The following is a 22,991-nucleotide window of genomic DNA, read 5'->3' as shown; positions in this document are numbered from 1 at the left end:
GGCATGGAGTGTTTTTCTATAGCTGAGAACTATTGTCAAACACATGTTGCACAACTCACCAAGGCTACAAATTAGTAAAGAGTCCAGTAGCACCTTTAAGACTAACCAACTTTATTGTAGCATAAGCTTCTGAGAGCCACAGCTTTCTTCATCAGATGCATTGTCAGCTTTCGAGAACCACAGCTCTCTTTGTTAGTTGCATTGTCAGCTTTCGAGAACCACAGCTCTCTTTGTTAGATGCATCTGTGGTTCTCAAAAGCTGATGATATATCTGACAAAGAGAGCTGATGATGTATCTGACGAAGTGAGCTGTGGCTCTTGAAAGCTGATGCTGCATTTGACGAAGAGCTGCGGCTCTTTGAAGCTTACGCTACAATAAAGTTGGTTAGTCTTAAAAGTGCTAATGGACTTTACTATTTTGCGACTACAGACTAACACGGCTAACTCCTCTGGATCCAAGGCTACAAATGCATTCATACGCACCTGCTCTCTCTGCACAGGGCCTTGACAGATTCCTGGGTTTTAACCAATTCACCCTTAATGGAAGAAAGTACCTGGAGGAAAAGAAGAAGGAAACACACTCAGTGTTCTCCAGGTGAGGAACTCAGCAGACACACAGAATTGGTGAAAGGATACATTTTGCTGCTCAGCAGGCTAGAGAATATATTTACTCTACTCAATGGGTTGGATCCAGACTAAATTGGCAGCTGCCTGCCTGACCTCCCTCATCCAATTCCTCCACATCCCCTATCCCCCAGGCTCTGCATTTTGTGGAGACAAGAGGGCTGCAGAGGAAGGGGTGAGTCAGGGAAGTTCTAATCTGGCATTGGAAAAATTATTCTGGACCCAACTCAATGTGCACAAGTGCTGAGAACAGAATACTGCGTAGCATTTGGTGACTGTGGCTGTCCAGAAAAGTTCTGTCAAAAGCTGCGCCAAAGGACATGTGAGGTGGGCAGCAAAAGTCAAAGAAAAAACACTTTGGGTGGGATCCTACCGACTTTTTTGAGTAGATCCTACTTTTTAAAATGTCTAGCAATCCAGATTTGAACAAGTGTCACACAAGATGCCTACTATCTTTCAAAATATCCTGGAACTTTGACTGAATATCATCAGACCTCCTATGAATATCCTGTATCAATTCTGAACTTGGTAATTACAAGGCATGTTGACGACTCTTGGACGTCTAAAACCCTTTTCTTCATTATACCTCTCGTATCCCTCTGATCACATACTGATCTTTGCTATGCACAAGGACAAAAATGCTTTATTTGAGTTTCCACAGATATTTCTAAACTGGACATAGTTTTAAGATTTCCTTATCTATTCTCCATTTTAAGTCACACTGATGTGTAGACATATCTCAAATGCGTAAGTGTTCAACCACACTCCCAGGAGATAATTTACAATTGTCATTCATTTCTTTAGTTGAATTTCTGTTTAAAATTACTCCCTCCCCAAAGACTAGCTAATGTTTGGACAGCGTTATGGTGGCCTGTGGAATACAGACACAGGCCTCAGAAGTCAGCATGCGGTTCAGTCCCTGTGCCAGGTCTCAGCTTTTGGAAGTATTCAGGCAAGACACTTTCAACAAAAGGTAACGCCTCCACTGAGAGAGGGGCACACGCTGAGAATTCTCTTTGATCGCCACTGACTTCCTTGGGTGCTCCATGTGACTTGAGAATGGCAACCATTTTGTGTGTTTTGAGGGTCCAGCAAACTGATCAGCCCATGAGGGACAGAATATTTTTGAGGCAAGTGCTGATGTGCAACACACATCCTGGCAGCGTAAAATCACAAGATGCCTTGGAAGGTGATGGTTCTCAGCATCTCCCAGCCAGTCCTTGTATTAGTCATTTTTTCAAGATGCTTTCAGGATGACTGTTGGCAGCTGAGACACAGAAAAACAGGGAAGCACTTATCTGTAACTGTTGCTCATTGAGTGTTCTTCTATGCAGGCAAACATGGGAACTTCATCGAGTGTCTTCTGTGCAGACACACATAGGACTGTACAGAAGACCTGACGATGAAGAATCCTTCACCGGCTTTTACGTCCAGCCCTCTGACACTGCTTAGGGGAGGTCCACCGCTGCATTCATTACCTGTCTGGATGTGTCTTCTTGACTCTGCGGTCTGTTGTGGTGTTCCATCTGCTGTGCCTGGAACACCTTAACACCTAAGTTTCTGCTTGTTGGTAGGTCTAATCTATTCACTGAGAGGAAAGCATTAGGGTGTGCCGGCTGTTTGGAAGAGATGAGAGCAGCAGAGGAGGGTCTGCCAGAAAGAAAGGAAAAGGAGGAGGTAAGGGATCGTCAAACAGTGAACCCCTCCACTCATCCCTTCCCAGATCAAACCACACTAAGTAAGCTCAAAAATATTGTGGCCTGGATTCAAATGAACAAGACGACAGCAGTCTGCCCCCTCTGCTCAAATGTGGCATAGAGGGAATGTCACAAAAAGCAAGGGTTACATCAGTGCTTAGTTCTTGCAGCCCCTTCTTATATGCCCAGGGTAAGGCCAATCGCCACCTTGGAGACAGGTAGCAATTTTCCCCAGGCCAATTTGGCTAGGGATCCTGGAAGTGTTTTGCCATCTTCTGGGCATGGAGCAGGCGTCACTGGGGGTGTGGAGGGAAGTAGTTGTGAATTTCCTGCGTTGTGCAGGAAGTTGGACTAGATGACCCTAGAGGTCCCTTCCAACCCTGTGATTCTATGTTTCTAAGGATGGTGCCAGCAGTTCGGGGGGCAGGGTGGATATCAAAATGTACACTTATCACAACTGAGACCTTGTACACATCTCAAATCGTTTTTAAAAGTTCCTAGCCAAAGGCTTAAACTGAACCTGGGAAAACACTGGAGCAGGCTTCTGGTGTTCAGGCAACATAAGCCATTCGGAGGCAAATAACTCTTTGGCAGCAGACAGGAAGTTCAGGGGAAAGAAAACTGGGGGAGGGGAGCCTTGTTTACACACAGCAGTAGATCCCTCCCACTTCTTCTCTAAACCAGGCCTCCTGTTGGATAAACAGGTGGCAGCGGTGGCCGGGGTGCCTTTTACCTGCTCTGGCTGGCGAGCCAGGTATGGCCCTTCCTGGGCAGGAAAGATCTGGCCACTGTGGTGCATGCCCTGGAAACATCCAGGTTAGATTACCGCAATGCACTCTATATGGGGCTGCCATTGAAAACTGTCTGGAAACTCCAGTTGGTGTAGAATGCTGCAGCCAGAATGTTGAGTAGAGTGGGTTATAGGGACTCTAGTTGGCTTCCAGGCAGTGTTCAAGGTGCTGGCATTGATCTTTAAAGCCTTATGCAACTTGGGACCAGCATACCTTAAGAACCACCTCCTCCATTATGGACCTACGCGTCAACTCTGGTCATCTTCAAAGGCCTTGCTTTGGGTGCCTTTGACAGCTGAGGCTAGAGGGGGGGGGGCTACCTGAGAAAGGGCCTTCTCAGTCATGGTGCTGAAACTTTGGAACTCCCTTCCCCAGGGAGATTCGCCTGTCTCTCTCTCTGTGTCATTGTCTTTTGCCAGCAGGAGATAATGTCTTTGTTTCGTCTGGTGTACCCCCAGGAAACTCTTATTGGCCCTGTGCCCTGATTGTCTGTTTGTTTATATCTCTCTGTTTTTATTGCATTTATATATGCATTTTAATTATCTGCTCTTTGCCACCTATTTTGGAAGAGAAGGGTGCATATAAATGTTTTTAATAAATAAATAAATAAAATGCCAATTTTTGTTAGACTCTATTACTTGGAAGTACTATTTTGAAATTATAAAACATCGACAGGGTGGGGTGAGGGAGCAATTCAGAAAACAGTTCATCAGTAGTTCAGAGAGCAAATCCTATGCAAATGGACCAAGCAGGAAGGGTGAGGAGAGTTCTGCATATGTGGGGAAGTCCCAGTTTGTAGAAAAATCTACCACAGGGAGTCTTGGAACAAGAGTGCCGTGTTAGGAAGGGGGTGTGACGCGTGAAAGGGGTGTGGAGAAATGAGAAGGGTGGAAGGGAACAGAAAGCTCAGGAAGAAGGAAAAGGGGGAGGGAAGGATAAAGGGGTAAAAGAAGTAAAACAAGAACAAAATGTATAAAACCGTTGTGTGTATGTAAAGTGCCATCCATTCGCAGCTGATTTATGGCAACCCTGCCGGGTTTTCAAGGCAATAGACGACCAGAGAGACCCTGGACTTCCTTGGTGGTCTCCCATCCAAGTACCAACCAGGGCAGACCTTGCTTGTCTTCCAAGATCGGACAAGATTGGCCTAGCCTGGGCCATCCAGGCCAGGCCATAAAACCATTACCCAAGGGGGTACCCAACGGGAAAGGAACTCCCCACCACCACCACACAAATTCATGAACAAATAACACAATACATATGTTTCTTAAGGGTTATAATATCGTCCTGTACAAGTCAATCTGAAGGCAACCTATTATTTCAGCATAATCTGAACTTCACTTGAAAACTGAAACAAAATCAAAAGGGAACAAAGAGTTGTGCTGGCCCTTTGCAGAGGATAATTTCACCCATGGTAAGTTGGAGAGCTTGTTTTGTTAATGGCCTTGTTTTGTTAATGGCCTTGTTCAGTTCATAAACTTAATTATCAAACAGTACATAAACAGGATGGGGTCAGACAAAGAGCAAGCAGCTCAAGACTCTAAAGGACCCCATTATGAAAATGTAGATCATGAGGCTGCAAGCCTGAAATTAAGGTCAACCTGCTGCTAACTGAATGGCGTCTTCCTCCACTTTGAACATTTGGAGGATGACTCCAGTGTTGCTCGTCAGCAGGCTCCAAAAGTCCCAAGAGAGACTGAAATTCAATGTTACTCTGTCTTCTAATCTGAAATCATAAACTACCGGGCAGTTTGATGCTTTGCAAAGAGACACATTACCTTCGCGCGTCCCGGTGTTGCGCTAAATGTCCGCGAAACACCCGGAAGTATAGAGTCTTTCAAGCGCGATTTCAGAAATCGCGCTTGAAAGACGCTATACTTCCGGGTGTTTCGCGGACATTTAGCGCCGCGCGGAGGTAATGTGGATTCGGCCAATAAAATGTTATTGTTATGGCAACAACTAGTGACCTTACAAATGCAGTGAGTGTTCTTTTTCCCTAAAGGAAATCACCATATTTTCTTCTGGCCACTACCTTTTTATACTGCGTGTGTTACGTGCTGTCAAGTCGCCTCCTACCTATGGCGACCCTATGAATAAAAGACCTCCAAAATGTCCTATCATTAACAGACTTGCCCAGAACCTGCAAACTGGAGGCCGTGGCTTTTTTAATTGAATCAAGCCACCTCATTTTAGGTCTTCCTTTTTTCTTATTGCCTTCTACTTCTCCTAACATTATTGACTTTTCCAGAGAACCTTGTCTTCTCGTGATGTGACCGAAGTACGATAGACTCAGTCTTGTCATTTTAGCTTCTAGGGAGAATTCAGGCTTGATCAGCTCTAGTACCCACTTATTTGTTTTTTTGGCCATCCAGGGTGTCTGCAGAACTCTCCTTCAGCACTACTGGGCTTTATCCTCTACCTGAGGATGCTTTTAATGGTTTACAAGTAATCTCCGCTTTTCTGATTCAAAGTCATTTTACATTACACAGGGTTATTTAAAAGGACACAATCAAGTTACTTTGGGTCCAATCCAGGCTGATTTTCCCTTTCCTGCTTCAGACTCTCTCATGCTGTTCCTCAGTTTCCCCTGTCCTCCAGGAGCATTTCATGCAGATGTGAGCTGCAAAGGGAGTGGACTGGGGTAGGCAGGAAAGTATCTGTGGGCTTCAGACTCTGGGGCAAATACATCCCTAGTTTCATGAGATTTTTCATTTCATTTCTTTATCCCTCGCTGGTCTGAAATAGTCTTTCGGTTCACATGGACATAGACCAAACAACAGAAAGAAAAAAGAAAGGAGAGAAAAGACAGTAGCTCTAAAAATAAAGGGTTTGGGAATGAGGGAGCAATCTACATAGAGAGAGCAATCCTAAGCAAGTATACTCAGAATCCTATGTGGGTTTATTCAATGGGGATTGCACCCAGGAAAGCACCCTTAGGATTCCACTGTCAGTTACATTGTCACTGGTGGCGTAAAATACAGATGCTTCCTTAAGGAAGCTCAGTGTTTTGCTTGAAAAAAACAGGACCCCGAAGAGTTGCAGCAGTTCACAGGAGGTACAGCAGAGCAGACTCAGGGCGACCCCATTAAAAAAAAAGGTGAGTGGAGCAAAGAGCTTGCTGCAACCAGGCTGATCCAGCATTCTAGAATCTTTACCCACAGTTCCTAATAAAGCACATGCCAGGGCTGAGCGACAACGGCCAGCATACAATGATCTGCTCACAGTGCTGAGGCGCGGGAAGAGAAGCCTCCTTCTCCCATCATCATCAAGGCCTTTCTTCTCTGCGCTTCTTTCCTTTTGCAGTGCCGCTGAAACAGGTTGTTTCGAATGGTGCGAAAAAACAGCTTTGCATTTTCCTTAGCTGAAACCTGCCAAAACGAGACATTAGTGGAAAAGGATGCTGGGTGTAAAGATGGTCAACACATGAAGCTGCCTTATGTCATGTCTGTGCCTCATCCATGCCATGCTTGACCTGGTGTTCTGAATCATGTGTCATGCTTGATGCTGACCTGTTGTCAGTTCATAACCATTGTTTCATGCTTGACACTGTCATGTATGTCTGTACCCCTCCGTCCATGTCATTGTTCTAGGGGATGCTAATTGTCAATGCTATGGTTTGATTTTGTATTGTGGATGCTGCGTGTGCATCACTTTCGTTTCTCTTCCTCCCTGCCTGAGGACTCAGCTGCGTAATCTGTGTCTTTCTTTGAAGCTCACCGAAATGACCTTGGACTACCTGAAATGTTACCATCTCTGTTATTTATGCCTCTCTCTGTCTTGTCTAGCTCTAGTATAAACTCTAGCAGAGATTCCCAGACTTCTTCCCACTCAAACTTGTGGGAAAGGGAAGATGGGAATGTTTGAGTATTTAGACCTATACGTTCCTCAAGCCTCCATTCCTTTTAAGGAAACTGTACTGCCTAGAAGCTTTCTTGTTTCTAAGTAAGCTGTGGACCTGTATATGGAAATGATCTGATTTCTGAATAAAAAAGTCATTTAACCAGGCACCTGTGTCTTGATGCAATGGCCCAGAGATCTGTCTGCTGTATCCTGTCACCCATAGCCTGACAGATACTGACCTTTGTTCCGAACCAGTGCTTCATGCTATAACCTGATGTCATATTGCCAATGCCATAACTGGTTTGCTTTCACAGGCTTATTGAATTTGCAGGTGTCTTATCTAACGGACTGTAGAAGCTCTCAGTGCTTCTGACCTTGTACACTGCTCACTCCCATGCGCTGCTATGTTTCAGCTTTGATCTTATGCTTTCTCAGTGTCTAGACTTGATAGTGCAAATATGTGAGACGTTCTCAGGACGCGTTCGCGCCAAAAGCCCTGTGTTGCTGAAGGGAGGGGGGAGGAGTAAATGTGTAAGTTAAGAGGAAGGGTTTCCCATGTGTTACCATTCCTGTCAACTTGTTTTCTACTGCTTAGTTGCTAGCCTTGCTTCTGAGTAACCCTATGGACATATCTGTGGAAATGATCTGATTTCTGAATAAAACCATTTAACCAAGAGCCTGGATTCTTGCTGCAGTGGTACAGGGATCTATCTGCCATAGCTAGTCAACCTTATAGCAAGTTAAACCATTGCTCCTTCTAGCTCAGTATTGCTCACACTGACTGGCAACAGCTCTTAGAGAGACGGCCACTCACTGATCTCTGGCTTTTCCCCCACTCACTCCATATGCCTCCAATTTCAAAGTGGAAGCAGGCACTTTGGCTCCCTTTTTTTTCTGCGTTTTTTCTGAGATTGCAATTTCCTGCACTTTACGGCACCAGCTAAAAGACGCCGAAGAAAAGGAAGCCAAACTACCTGCTTCCACTTTGAAATCAGAGATGTATGGAGCGAGTGAAAAAAAAAGACAGAGATCAGTGAGTGGGCTGTCTCGTTAAGAGCGTGTGGAAACGGCCCAATGCAAGAGCTTAAACAACTCGTCCTTAATCCAGGATATGATGAGCTAATGATGGCTATCTCAGGGGAGGGGGGGAATCCCAATGGATATATCTGGGCCTACCATTTGCAAACTTGTAGACGTATCAATGTTTTTTTAATGAAAGGTACCAATTTCCAGTTGGAATGCTCATCAAGGGTCGCTCAGAAAAAATGTTAAACATTCTGGGGTCAAATGCTACCAGTTTGTCTCTTCAAATCTCAGACTAATAAACCTGTTTTGGGCTGCAGCAGCGAAATGCAAAAGAGAGGAGAAAATGAGTCCATGTAATCTCTGTCTTCTCCTGTGCAGATGGAAATTTTGTATTTTATATTTTATTTTGTCCTTGATCATATTTTGTGCTCTTCTAGGTAGAACAGGGGTCACACTGACTCCTAAATATTGCATGGATGTTTGTTTAAAGAAATGAACATAATTTGGGGGGGGGGAGGTCTTTGCTATCCACCAGGCAAGCACAGTATGTGATAAATTTATGTGCCATTACTTGACAGCAATTGCATTTCCAAAAACCCCAAACCAAACCTGAATGCTACCAGACAATAAAGGCCTATAAAGAAAAGGTAAACATTTTTGTAATTAGCAAAAATTCAACTACTGCTAGGTGCCTCCATAATAAAGGAGTATGATGCTTATACTCAGGGCTTTTTTTCTGGGAAAAGAGGTGGTGGAACTCAGTGGGTTGCCCTTGGAGAAAATGGTCACATGGCTGGTGGCCCCGCACCCTGATCTCCAGACTGGGGGGAGTTGAGATTGCCCTCCGTGCTGCTGAGCGGTGCGGAGGGCAATCTCAACTCCCCTCTGTCTGGAGATCAGGGGGTGGGGCCACCAGCCATGTGACCATTTTCAAGAGGTTCCGGAACTCCGTTCCACCACGTTCCTGCTGAAAAAAATCCCTGCTTATACTTCTTAAATTTTTTTCTCTTTTCTCTACTAGACACACTGGCTCAAATTCAAGTCCAAGTTAGACAAAAATGGCCACAAATGGGGCTACACATCCAGCTAATTCAGATGTGCGCCTTCTATGCATGTGGCAACTTGGCTTCTGCAAATGGATCTTCCTTATGGGATCCGCCTGGCCCATGGATCTTAACAGAACATACGTTCAGGATCAGAGCATCGAAGTTCATTCCTGGCCTGTCCGTGCTGCTCACAGCATGGCTCCTAAGCAGTTGTTCCAAATCAGAGGGTGGATGCAGAATAATAGGAGGGAAAATGCAGTCCTTGTATTTCCAGAGAACTGACTCTAGCACACTGAGATGTAAGTTGGTATGTTCGCATGTACAACGGAATTCCCTCCAGCTGAAAGCAAACTCACTGATTTCCCCATCGAAAGCTAAGCAAGCAAAGACAGATCCGTGAGTTACCGGCAAACAGTGTTCCATCACAGGGTGAGACTCCTTGTGGGGTTTGCTGCTTTGTCCAGTGAAGAAACAGACCTGGCAAATGTCAACGTTCAGGCACTTCAGACACTGATACCTGGCCAGGGAAAGAAAGTCCAACAAGGATCAAATTCACTAGTCGTAGTTTAAAATTAACGAAGTTTCCACTCCCAGAACAAGTACTGTGGGCTCTCAGAGTGAACAAGGGAAAGCTGGTTGTGGTAATTGCCTGTTGGCTGAAACTCTGGATTAGTTTTACAACTTTAAAAAAATGTGTGAGGAGGTTTTTGAGGGGGAGTACTTAGGTGAAAGAATGTGCTATTTTAAAGAAAGGGCAGATGGCTCTACCAGATGCCTGGTAAGACTGAGGGCTCTTCCAGCATTTGATCTCTTGGTACATATGGCTGTAATGCTTATTGTGGACCCTAAGTCCTGCAAGCAGGAATGGTGAAACTGTGGTGACTTTTCTTAGCATCTTACATCTGTCTTTACTCTGAGTCAGGCCGGCTACATCCCTTCATTCTCAACAACTGATCGTTCTCAGTATCTCCAGAGGGACAAAGTCCAAAGTTGCAAAGTTGAATTACGTGAAAAGATGAAGCTATGCTCATTCGGTGAGTAAAAAAACAAACAAAAACCATTGTCGTGATAAAAAACTAAGGTAAGGAGAGTTTCTGCAGTTCAAGGCTAACAACTAAAGATGCAGCATATATAGGGAGGGATCTATGGTACAGAGAGCCAGTGGCTGGACCTGCAGTGAAAACCTGCATTCAAATTTCCCCTGCCTAATGAAGCTCCCTGGATAACTTTGGGGCAGTCGCTCTCAGGCTAACTTTTCTCAAAGGATTTTTGTGAGGATGAAATAGAGAAGGAAAACCATGTATATCACCTAAGATCCTTGAAGAAAGAGTGAGATAAATATGAGATATAAACATCCCCCTCACTGGCAGTTTTCAAGAAGAAGCTGGATGAATATTTGTCAGAGATGCTTTAGGCTGATCCTGCACTGGGCAGGGGGTTGGACTAGATGGTCTGTATGGCCCCTTCCAACTCTATGATTCTATGATTCTATCCTTTTGGCATTATAACCATATTGCCACAGTACTTGGCACATACCACCTTTATAACTTTTTGTTTATCTTTAGAAGTACAATTTGTTGCATTAATTTAATTAAGCATTTGGTTTTCCCACCATCTCATTAACTTTCCTGCTATCTCTACTTCTGTGTAGCTTAAGTTTCATAGCCCTTTATAAAGTCCTGCCAAAAGAAAGAAAAGATGAATTGTAGCCAACCATAATCTTTATGGTATAAAACCGTGTGTCTAAGGATTAGTTAGTGTACATTCTCACTGTTACTCGTTTAATGATTCAGATAAAAACACTGAAAACTGGCATGCCGTGGCGAACTTTGGCTCAAATTAAGCTCTGTCCTGTTAGCTGCCCTTCCAATTATTCAAAAAGGCTTTTTACTCAGATAGGAGGGCTGTATTTTAGGGAGGGGATCTCAAATGATCTGCTAATGAGTTAGGAACCAGAGACCACCACTATGTTGTATTGGATTCCCACTAATGCTATGTCTTTGTGAACCTGTATCCTATGGCATTGTTTATGGAAATATTCCTGATACTGACTGTACTAATCTCACATTGTGTAATCCACCTTGAGTCTCAATGAGAAAGGCAGACTATAAATGTCATAAATAAATAAACTCCCCTTTAGCCAACCATGCACAACATCAAGAGAACCAGGGCAGCAACTTTGTGTTTTCCCAGGCTTTCTATAAAACAAAGTAGCCAAATATCCACTTTGGGAGACCCTCTAGAAAAAATGAAGAATACACTGCCTATCCATTTTATAGTTCTTTATTGGTTTCCCCCAAAGAATATTGGAAGTTGTAGTTTTCTGAGGTTGCTGAGAATTCCTTGGCAAGGATTTCTAGGCTCCCCTCCTGGAACTACAACTCCTGGCCTTACTTAGGAATAATACATGACTGTTGAAACAATTCAGTGAATTGTTCTTAGCCTGTAAACAATTAGAAACAGAGGTTTCAGAATAAAAAGAAGTCGAAGATATTGTGTAAGAATATGACAAAGCAAAAACAGCAAGAATTGATGGAGATTACAGATTGTGAAGTAGCTAACAAAGTGAAGTATTTAGGAATTGAGCTGACTGCGAAAAATATAGACTTATTTAAAAATAATTATGAGAAATTGTGGATACAAATAGAAAGAGATCTGATAAAATGGAATAAATTAAATTTGTCATGGTTGGGAAGAATAGCAGCAGTGAAGATGAATGTGTTACCACGTGTGATGTTTTTGTTGCAAACAATTCCAATCATTTGGGATTACAAGCAATTTGATAAATGGCAAAGAAAAATTTCGGACTTTGTGTGGGCAGGCAAGAAACCTTGTGTGAAAATGAAGGTGTTACAAGATTCGAAAGAAAGAGGCGGCCTGCAATTGCCAAATTTAAGATTATATTATGAAGCAATCTGTTTGGTTTGGTTAAAAGATTGGATAATGTTAAAAGACCGTAAACTGTTGGCTTTGGAAGGATATAAAAAACTGTTTGGATGGCATGCCTATTTGTGGTACTATAAAGTTAAAGCGGACTCTATGTTTTTGCATCACTACATTAGAAAAAGCCTTTTCACAATCTGGAAGAAATATAAGAATTATATGGAAGGTGGTATTCCCTCATGGGTAGTACCATATGAAGTAATAGATCCGAGAGCGGTTTATAATGAACAACAATGTCTAACCTATAAAGAGATAATGTCGATGGAACATAAAATGTTAAAAATTAAAACAGAAGAAGAGTTATCTTCTCACTATGGTTGGTTCCAATACCGGTAAATAAGAGATCTTTATAACTCGGACTGTTCAAAGGGCGGAATAAGATTGGAAAATATGGAATTAGAAGAAGTGATTTTTCAAGAAGGAAAAAAAGAAATTTTGAAAATTTATAAAATACTTTCAAAATGGTACACAGAAGATGAGACAGTTAAAGTCCAGATGGTGAAATGGGCAATAAACTTTCACAAAGAAATAACAATGGAATCTTGGGAGCATTTATGGAAAAATACGTTGAAGATTTCAACTTGTACCAGCATTAAAGAGAATGTCTATAAAATGATGTATAGGTGGTATTTAACACCAAAGAAAATCGCGCTAGGAAATACTAACATGTCAGACAAATGCTGGAAATGTAAGAAGCATGAAGGATCATTATATCACATGTGGTGGACTTGTGAGGTAGCTAAGCAATACTGGGGAGATATAATTGAAGTAATTAATGAGGTTTTGCAAACCCAAATAAATAAGAACCCAGAATTGCTGCTACTGAACTTGGGAATGGAAGATATTTCAATGCAGTACAGTACATTGTTATTTTACATGACTACAGCAGCAAGACTTTTATAAGCGCAGAAATGGAAAGTGCAAGAAATACCAACTACAGAAGATTGGATTTACAAATTGTTGTACATGGCAGAAATGGACAAAATGACAAGAAAACTGTAAGATCTTGATCCAGGAGAATACATTGCAGATTGGGGGAAACTGAAACAATACTTAGAAAAAAAATGGGATGTGAAAGGAGGACTGTGGCAGTTTGAGAACTATTAATTTGTGACTTTACAAACAGAATGGAGAAGTAACTTTACCTGTAATGAAAAAGTTAGCTATGCAGTTGGGGAATCCGAATCCTGAAAAAATCCCGAATCACCCTGATTCGGGGTGATTTGGGGAATCCCGAATCAATTAGGGGAATCCCGAATCGGCATGCCCCGAATCGATTCGGGGTGATTTGGGGCGATTCGGGATGATTCGGGAAAGCTTTTTCAATGGGAAAAAGCCTCCCCAGGCTTCTCTGAAGCCTGGGGGAGACATTTTCCCACTGAATCAAGCCAAAATTGGTGGGAGCCTTCCTCTAACTCCCCTCTAACAACCCCCCAACTTTCAGACAGATTGGGCTTTGGGAAGCCATGTTATGGCCCCCAAAACCAGGTCCCCCTATTCTCGCCTATAAAAGGGCATAGCTTTAGATTGCTGCTTCTAATCTCCTATTTTGTGCTTGCTGCTGCTGACCTCCATTATTTCCTATGGGGAAAAAATGAAGAGGCAGGCTTCCCTTGCCAGGGGTGGCATTTTGCATGCAAAATGCCCCCCCCCCAACCCTCAGGGGCCCTTCTCCCACCTTTCCTCCCACCTCCACCAAGGCTCAGCCAGCTCCCACTTGGGGGGGATTTCATGACCTCCCCAAGTAGGTGCTCTCAGCCCCCAAAGCCCACCCCCAACAGCCCCACGCAAACCCAATTCCCCCCAGCTGCCACACACAGACCCAAATCCCCACATTAGCCCCTCACAGACCTAAATCCACCCCCAGCAGCCCCATACCCATAACCCCAGGAACAGGCTGGCCAGCCCTCCCCCTTTGTTCCCTATGTTGGGAACTTCTAAACTCTCTTTCCCAGGGCAATTCCGCACAGCCCAGGGGTGCCACAATGGTGGGCACACTTCTGAGTGCCAACTTGTCCCTGGGAAAGAGCACCTGACCTGACACACAGACAACCACCCCCTGACACCCCCACCACCTACAGAGATGGCTGGCCAGCCTCCCCATTGTTCCCTATGATGGGAACCAACTGCACAACAAAGAATAAAACACAAACAACACAAAATACAGTTTTTAAAAAATTATTTTCTCCCTTTCAAAGTACAAGTAGGCAAAGCATTATGACACATTACACCAGCAGTCTCCCACACAGAAAAATAACACAACTCTCACAACATCAGAGAATCACAAAAGCACAATTCTTTTCAAAAACACTTTATTTCTTTAACTGCTTTAGGTTACACAGTAGGAGGGCATAACAGGGCATGATAGCAGTGTACTACACAAAATAATACAACTCACTTTACCGTTTTTGACAGCAATTGTGTTTGGGTGATTCTCTGATGTGAAGTGAGTTGTTATTTTTGTGTAGTACACTGCTTTCATGCCCTGTTGTGCCTTCCTACTGTGTAACCTAAAGCAGTTAAAGAAATAAAGTGCTTTTGACAGCAATTTTTGGGGTGATTCTTTAATGTGAAGTGAGTTGTGTTATTTTTGTGTAAGATACTGCTGCCATGCCCTTTGGTGTGCCCCCCTGCTGTGTAACCTAAAGCTGTTCAAGAAATAAAGTGTTTTTGACAGGAATTGTTTTTGTGATTCTCTGATGTTAAGTGAGTTGTGTTATTTTTGTGAGGTGGAATGCTGGAATGCCCTTTGGTGTGCCCCCCCCTGCTGTGTAACCTAGCTGTTCAAGAAATAAAGTGTTTTTGACAGGAATTGTGCTTTTGTGATTCTCTGATGTTAAGTGAGTTGTGTTAATTTTTCTGTGTGGGGGACTGCTGGTTTAATGTGTCATAATGCTTTGCCTACTTGTACTTTGAAAGGGAGAAAATAATTTTTAAAAAACTTTATTTTGTGTTGTTCGTGTTTTATTCTTTGTTGTGCAGTTGGTTCCCATCATAGGGAACAATGGGGCAGGCTGGCCAGCCTTCTCTGTAGGTGGTGGGGGTGTCAGGGGGTGGTTGTCTGTGTGTCAGGTGCTCTTTCCCAGGGACAAGTTGGCACTCAGAAGTGTGCCCACCATTGTGGCACCCCTGGGCTGTGCGGAATTGCCCTGGGAAAGAGAGTTTGGAAGTTCCCAGCATAGGGAACAAAGGGGGAGGGCTGGTCAGCCTGTTCCTGGGGTTATGGGTGTGGGGAGCTGGGGGTGGATTTGGGTCAGTGAGGGGCTAATGTGGGGATTTGGGTCTGTGTATGGCAGCTGGGGGGGAATTGGCTTTGTGTGGGGCAGTGGGGGGTGGGCTTTGGGGGCTGAGAGCACCTACTTGGGGAGGCCATGAGATCCCCCCCAAGTGGGAGCAGGCTGAGTCTTGGTGGGGGGGTGAGAGTAGATGTGGGTGAAGGGCCCCAGAGGGTTGGGGGGCATTTTGCATGCTAAATGCTGCCCCTGGCAAGTCAAGCCTCCCCCAGGTGGAATTGGTGGAGAACAGAGCACCTACTTGGGGAGGCCATGAAATGCCCCCCCAAGTGGGAGCAGGCTGAGCCTTGGTGGGGGGTGGGAGAAAAGGTGGGAGAAGGGCCCCTGAGGGTTGGGGGGGGCATTTTGCATGCAAAATGCCACCCCTGGCAAAGGAAGCCTGCCTCTTCATTTTTTCCCTATAGGAAAAAATGAATGAAGATCAGCAGCATCAACCTAAAGCTATGCCCTTTTATAGGCGAGGATAGGGGGACCTGGTTTGGGGGGCCATAACATGGCCCCCCAAAGTTCAATCTGTCTGAAACTTGGGGGGTTGTTAGAGGGGAGTTAGAGTAAGGCCCCCACCAATTTTGGGTTGATTCGGTGGGAAAATGCCTCCCCCAGGCTTCAGAGAAGCCTGGGGGAGGCTTTTTCCCATTGAAAAAGCTTTCCCGAATCATCCCGAATCATCCCGAATCACCATTCCTGAATCGGCTTGGCGATTTGGGATTCGGCTAGTCCCGAATCAGCTTCTCGATTTGGGTATACCCGAATCGGGAAAGCCGAATCGAGGTGCCTTTGCACACCCCTACTATTGATTAATCTAAGCTAGTATTACTATTAAGGAGATTTTATTAAAAATATACAGTTTAAATAGTGATGTAGACAATAGATATATTAGTGGATTTGATAAAGTATATATAAAAGAATTTGAAAATGCTTAGAGTAAAAGACATAATACATATATGATCTAGAAGAATTTAGTTGAAAATAAGTTAAGTAATAGGATAAGTTAAGGGTTGGAAAGCTGTTGGAAGTCTATAAGGAGGGGGGGAGGGAAAGGGTGGGGTTGATATAATATAGGTAAGATGGGGAATATGTGTATTAATTTTGTACTCACCAATAAAAATTTCTTAAAAAAAAAAAAGAAACAGAGGTTTCACCTTATTGCACATAACAGGGTTCAGATATTCATTATAACGGAATGCACCTTAGTCCAATTATTGGAAAGGTCTTACAAATGTTACATTTGACCTGGTGTGCAACCCTTTCTGTGGCGGACAATCTGTGGCAGGTGGGTAGCCAAAGCAGAAGAGCAGGTTCACTTTGGAGCCAAGAGAGGAATATCTCTTCCCCAATTGCTGCGGTGAAAATCTGGAAGAGAATTCCAGAAATTAACTTGAACAGATTCACATAATGCATGCAGTCTATTCCTTCCTTAAAACTGATTACTGGAATAACCTGCTTTTGTGTATGTGTGTGTTTTGGGTGAAAAAAATTGTCACAGTAACTGTGACAGCTTGAAGACATTGAGACTTTTCAGCTAATCTCTCTGAGAGCCAAATTATGTGAACGTGTGAGAGAGTCGAGTTGGGTACCTGTAAGCCTGACTCGTGTTACACATTATGTGTATTTTGGCACTGAGAAAGCAGCGTTGATACTTTGCCTTAATTTGGCAAGGAAGAGAGACACACAAGCAGCTGATGAGGAACAGATGTCCGCATCACCATGCACGCCTGATTCCCACTAAATTTACTAGATGGATCCGAAGCAGATCCAGGTACACTCCACCTGGAGCTTCTTGTAACATGCAATAAAGGGCAACTGTGGCTGGAGTCGGCCATTTTCTGCTTCTGTGTTAGCCACAGTGGTAGTCATGATGTCTGCCTGTCTGGCTGGCCAAAAGAGAAACAGTCCACTGTGACTGAGAGACAGCAAAGTTGCACTAATCAATACTTGATTACTTCTTCTAACCCAAATTTAAAAACCCAGTTTCACAGGCATCTTAGGCAAGTACATGGCAAAACATTCACGTCTTCAACAAAATAGGGTTAGAAAAAGGGAAGGCAGGCTACGTGATGGTTCTTGAAGCTGTCTGTGAAAGATAACTGTTTTAGGAAGCTGGCTACCTCTTGGGGCTTTTAAAGCCATATTAACGGTCACCAGTGTATTTGGGTATGGAATAGGGTGTGCCCGCTAGAGTAGGTTTCCAAGAAACACTGCATAAATTTTCTGATGTATGTGTCAGGCAAGAAAGACTCTGGAAGATAATAGGGTAGCCTAAAAGTTCCTGGAAGGCTATTAGAACACTCAAGTTACAAAGAACAAATCCTGTGGTGAACACCTGGAGCTGCCTTCTACAGAATCAGGCCCATCCCAGGTCAGGACTGGCTACTCAGACTGGCAGCTGCTCTCTGGGGTCATGGGCAGAGGTCTTGCACCTCCACCTACGGCCTGGCCCTTTCAATTGGAGATGCCGGGCATTGAACCTGGGGCCTTCTGCATTGTTGGCAATCTCTGTACATCTCAACAGTTATGTGGACAGAATAAAGAAAGTTTTATTTAAGAACTAGCATAATTGATAGGAAAGGGGAGACAGCCAGTTTGGTGTAGTGGTTAAGAGCACGGGAGACGGGACTCTAATCTGGAGAGCCAGGTTTGATTCCCCACTCCTCCACTTGAAGCCAGCTGGGTGACCCTGGGCTAGTCACAGCTCTCTGGAGCTCTCTCAGCCCCACCCACCTCACAGGGTGATTGTTGTGGGGTAATAATAACATACTTTGTAAACCGCTCTGAGTGGGCATTAAGTTGTCCTGAAGGGCGGTATATAAATCAAATGTTATTATTAAATCAAATGTTATTGATAAATGCCTAGCTGGCTGAGAGCGCGAGAGAGAGTTTCCGAGGAGGATCGGGCCCTGATGGTCACTCTACACATTACTTCTTTTACGAATTCTCCACAGAGCCAACCTGTGCTCTGCGCACATCAGCTTGGGGATTGGCTTCTATTCTATTAAAAAAAACAAGAGTGCAAATGGGCTTGAAAAGCTACCACTGGGAAAGGGAGAGCCCCTGGTTTTCTCCCAAGCTTCCCCACAACCCCTGTGCAAAAACAGTGTGGGGAAGGAGCGTTTTCTCCTTTCTGCACAAAATACCTCCACGTGGAGCAATGGAAATGGGGAAATGTCTCCCCTCTGCAATGTTTTTGAATGGGGAAAAAAGCTTGGGAGGAAGGCAGGCGTTCTCCCTCCCTTGAGGCAATGTGTGTGTGCCAGGAGCACAGGCCGGCTCCGTGGAGAACTCGTAAAAGAGGTAACGTGTTGAGGCAAGGTGAGAGTGCCCATCTGGAGGCAAGACAAGGAAATGGCGCTCATTAGAAGGAAAGACGCTCCCCTCACATTCCTATCCATCTAGACCTTGCAGCCCCCTGAAGGGCCTTCCTCTCTTTTTTTGTACCCCAGACATTGCTTTCTCCCACATGCAGGCCAAGCAGATGTTCTGCCACTGAGCCACAGCTGATGATGATAGCTGTCCTCAAATCCATATGCTAAAAACCTAAAAAGCATTGCCCTACTAAAGGGGTGAACAACATAGACCAGGTTGAGCTCCTTGAAGAAAGTGAGGGATAAAAATGTATTAGGTAGACTAGTAACAAAGCCCGTTGTGGGGAAAAATACAACGGGCTCTAGAAAGGGAGGGGCAGGTGGGCATTCCTTCCTCCTCCATCACTGATCTCGGCTGGATTAAGGTGGGAGGGCAGGCATGGCCACCTCCTCGGCACCTGATCCCAGCTGAGTGAATGGGGGCGGGCATTGCCACCTGCTCCGCTCCAGATCCCAGCTGGGTGAAAGAGGGGGTTGGCATTGCCGCTTGCTCCATGCCTGATTTCGGCCTGGGCTTCCCACCGTGGCATACTTTCTGGAGGTCTGGCTGCCTCATCTGGGCTTCCCTCCACAGCAGCGCCCTCTGGAGGTGCACCAGTGTAGAAAGTGAGTTGTCTTGAACACGCTTAGCCTTTTATAAAGCAGGATAGATAAAGAGACTCCATAAAAGGGTCCCTTTATGGCACTGGAGATGAAGTGACAAAGAACAAAGAGATTGAGGAATTAAGCTCGTTTTTGGTCACTAATGCCGGTACTGCTGGAGAAACTCCTTTTCTGCCAGGGAAGGCTGCCAGTCACTATTCCACTTACCCCAGTGAAACAACGACTTATGGCAGTTTCCACATAAGTCAGATTATGGCTTTCTCCCACCACAGTCAAGATCTGAAACAAAAAAGAAAATGTAAAATTACTGTAATCCCTCCACACATGATAGCTGTGATCACATTAATGGTAACTGAATAAAACCAAGTCATAACTGTGGAAACTGGAATAGCAGATGTTTATTTAAGCCCCTCGCAGGCAATTTCATTCATGCTTACTTACAGATATACCCTTTTCTTTAAACAGACAGCCAGCCTGGGAGTTACCCTTTGACTGCCCCACCCCACATTGCACACCGGCTGTGTTACCTGGAGCAAGTCAGTAAGCAGGCTCCTCACGCCATTTCGAGTAATATGAACACCCTGGCTGGAATTCCTTCCTGCAGAAGTTGCATAGAGCCTAAAGAGACCTGCCAACATCAGAGAATATCCATCAGAATCCCGGCAGAGTTAAGTGAGTCCTTTTCCAACTTCCATTTAGTCATTTGAAACCCAGTAAACAAAGTACAGTCTGGAAAATCACTAGCCAGAATGGACAGAACAGGTTTCAAATCCCCAGTCTGTCATACAGCTTCCTTTGCCAGTTATACTCTTCCAGTCTAACCTGCCCCACAGGCTTGTTGCAGCAAAAAAATCCCACGCACACACTCCTGAGCTCATTAGAGGAAGGGTGGAGCATTAGGGTTGCTAACTCCAAGTTGGGAAATTCCTGGAGGTTACGGGTGGAGCCTGAGGAGGGTGGGCTTGGGGGAGGTACCATAGGCTCCACCTCCAAAGCAGCCATTTTCTCCCCAGGGAAACTGATCTCTGAAGTCTAGAGATCAATCCTCATTCCAAGGGACCTTCAGGCCCCACCTGGAGGCTGGCAGCCCTAGTGGGATGCAGATATGATGATTACACAATTATACAGAGACCACTGGCGAATTCATTCATGCTTAAGCCTGCCCATTCTAAACCACCTTAAAGTGAAACTGTGGCCTCTCTCCAACCACCTCCCTTCCTTGCACCTCTTGACCAGTAGAGGAAAAGGAGAAAAAAAGAGGAAGAGAGAACTTGTCTTGTTTCTTGACACCTTTAATTCCCTTGGAAATTTTGCACTTTTTATCTATGCCTAGAAAGGCCTGAATTGCTAATTGGGCAAAAGTTGCCTATTTTTCAGTGATTTGTCAGACAAAACGTAGAAAAAATGTCGTCTCCTGACCTCTGTATTTAGTGAGCAGACCATCTCCCGAGAGAGCAATCAAAGCAACTGCAGCTGATCGGGGCAGGATAAAACCCATTCCATTCCTATAATGCAATCAAAACATCGTGACCCAGGGGCAAGAACAAGGGTAATGGTTGCCGCAGAGGCTAGAACATTTTTGTTCTTTTTCTTAAAAGACACACACATGCTAGGCCCAGCTATGTGACCACAATATCACAAAATGACAGCAAATCAATACACGAAAGAATGTTTTTGTAACCGTAGCAGAATAGCTGTGTATTATCCGGGGGGGGCTAATGCAACAAAGGATGCACAGTCTGCCATTCCCAAGGATCTCTGCCTGGAAAGCCAGCCGTCACTGAGGGCCAAGCTAGAAGTGAAAAATTACACTTGAATGGCAAGTGAACAGATTCACATGCATCCCTCCCTGTTCACTTGCACTCCACTCGATCACATGCATTCCTCCCTGTTCACTTGCACTCCACTCACTCACATGCATTCCTTCCTGTTCACTTGCACTCCAGTTGCTCACATGCATTCCTTCCTGTTCACTTGCACTCCACTTGCACTCCATTCAATCACATGCATTCCTCCCTGTTCACTTGCACTCCACTTGCACTCCACTCAATCACATGTATTCCTCCCTGTTCATTTGCACTCCACTTGCACTCCATTCAATCACATAGTGATCGAGTGGAGCGCAAGTGGAGCGCAAGTGAACAGGGAGGAATACATGTGAGTCTGTTCACTTGCCATTCAAGTGTAATTTGTCACTTCTAGCTTGGCTCTAAGATGAACCACTTCAGAATGCATTTGGGGGAACAGCATGTCTGAGTGGTCCTCAATACAAAATGCAAAATGCAGATGCCAGAGGAAAGCCTGCTAGTTGAAACCAAGGAAATGCAAACTCTGCACTAAAACCAAAAACTAAGATCCACATCCCCGCCCCCATTCTGACGCCTACAAAAATCAAGAATGCTGAGCATCACTGCCAAATAGGCATTTGCAGAATCATGTCCTGGCTATGGAACTTCTACTCAGGCATGCTGTGCTCTGGCCCTCGAAACTCCACTAAGCATTGCCCTCATATGTCCCATTGCCCTCACATGCCCATGGCTTATCCTTGAAGCCATGAGGGTTAGAAACATATTAAGATACTAAAAATAAAAATTTGCGCATATAAGAAAGGACAGGCCTGTGACTACGCAACACTTCTCTTATCAAAATGGTGCTCAGAGAAGACTGTTGTAAATGTTGGGAGTAGGCAATGTCTCTTTGCACCAAGCACTCCAGTTAGGGATGCCAAGTGCGAGAACTTTGGGAGTGGGGCAGATGTTGGGCACATATCATGTCTGCATACCATTTATCCATGCCATTCATATGTTCTCTATTCCCTGTATTGATTTGATCATAATGTCATGTACCAATATCCATATCCAAGATTATGCTTATACTGTGTATCCATATGCTATCTCATTATGCTCATGTACCATTAGATTCATGCCATCTTGAGCTTGCCTAAAACCAAAAGTACTAATGTTGAGACTGTTATCACTGAAGCCTGCTTCCTGACCTTGTACTAAAGTGTAACTCTTCGCAAGAGACAGAGGAAGTCGAATTCCTTGTAATCTTCTGGCTTTCTCTGGCCAGACAAAGCTATTGTGTTTCTCATGAGAACTGGGACTTTCGCGCCTTTTTGCTAACTGCCCCAGGGGAGGGGGAATCCTGCTCCTTATATCAAAGTGCATATGCTTGTATTCTCATTCCTGCCAATCCTATTCATCTTTGGAAGGACCTGTGAACTTAATGGATCTCTATAATAAAACCTTTTCAACCAAGACCCTGGAGTACTTGCTGTGAGGGGTTTGGGGATCTATCTGTCATGGACTGCCATTCCTAGAACTGACATTTTGGCAGGAATCCCTTTTTTCCTCTGAACCCAATACCCCTGGAGGTTAGCTACCGGCATCATGTTGATGGAGTTGAACCCGAGGACCATGGAGCCAGAGGACTCTACTAATTGCCCAGGCATACGGCTGGGACCAGGTGCGAATCCTGGAGGACACTCTAATGTGCTGATACCATCACCTCAACTGAGGCTAGAATATTTAATGGATGGAAATGTAGCAGAAATGCGTGGACTTGGGAGCTTCAGAAACTCTCCAGAGATATTGGGATATCAGGAGCTATAGAGAGTTGAGGCCCATCCCTAAGGCTGGGGTGGGCTATAGCCAGGGGAATCAACCACACACCCAGGAATGGGCCCCACACCAATCCCTATCTGCAGATGAGAAGATACAGTGGAAAGAGGGACACTACTGCCGTCGTTCCCTCGCAACGGAGG

At 44.6% G+C, this 22,991-nt stretch overlaps 1 protein-coding gene across 1 annotated transcript in view; it reads right to left on the bottom strand.

Annotated features, from left to right (window-relative positions):
- The window catches only part of DYTN (dystrotelin), a 42,967-nt gene that overhangs the window by 11,325 nt on the left and 8,651 nt on the right, over positions 1-22,991 (bottom strand). Inside the window, exons 5-11 of the mRNA XM_054970137.1 lie at positions 19,753-19,853; positions 19,433-19,504; positions 16,450-16,613; positions 9,430-9,541; positions 6,335-6,480; positions 2,103-2,274; positions 484-554 (exon numbers count right to left, since the gene is read on the bottom strand). Coding sequence (XP_054826112.1) covers positions 484-554; positions 2,103-2,274; positions 6,335-6,480; positions 9,430-9,541; positions 16,450-16,613; positions 19,433-19,504; positions 19,753-19,853 — 838 coding nt within the window. The remainder of the gene's footprint in view (positions 1-483; positions 555-2,102; positions 2,275-6,334; positions 6,481-9,429; positions 9,542-16,449; positions 16,614-19,432; positions 19,505-19,752; positions 19,854-22,991) is intronic.

This window comes from Eublepharis macularius, chromosome 2 (assembly GCF_028583425.1).
Source record: "Eublepharis macularius isolate TG4126 chromosome 2, MPM_Emac_v1.0, whole genome shotgun sequence".
Lineage (NCBI taxonomy): Eukaryota > Metazoa > Chordata > Lepidosauria > Squamata > Eublepharidae > Eublepharis > Eublepharis macularius.
The sequence above is the reverse complement of the archived record's forward strand: the minus strand, read 5'-3'. Positions and strand labels throughout refer to the sequence as shown.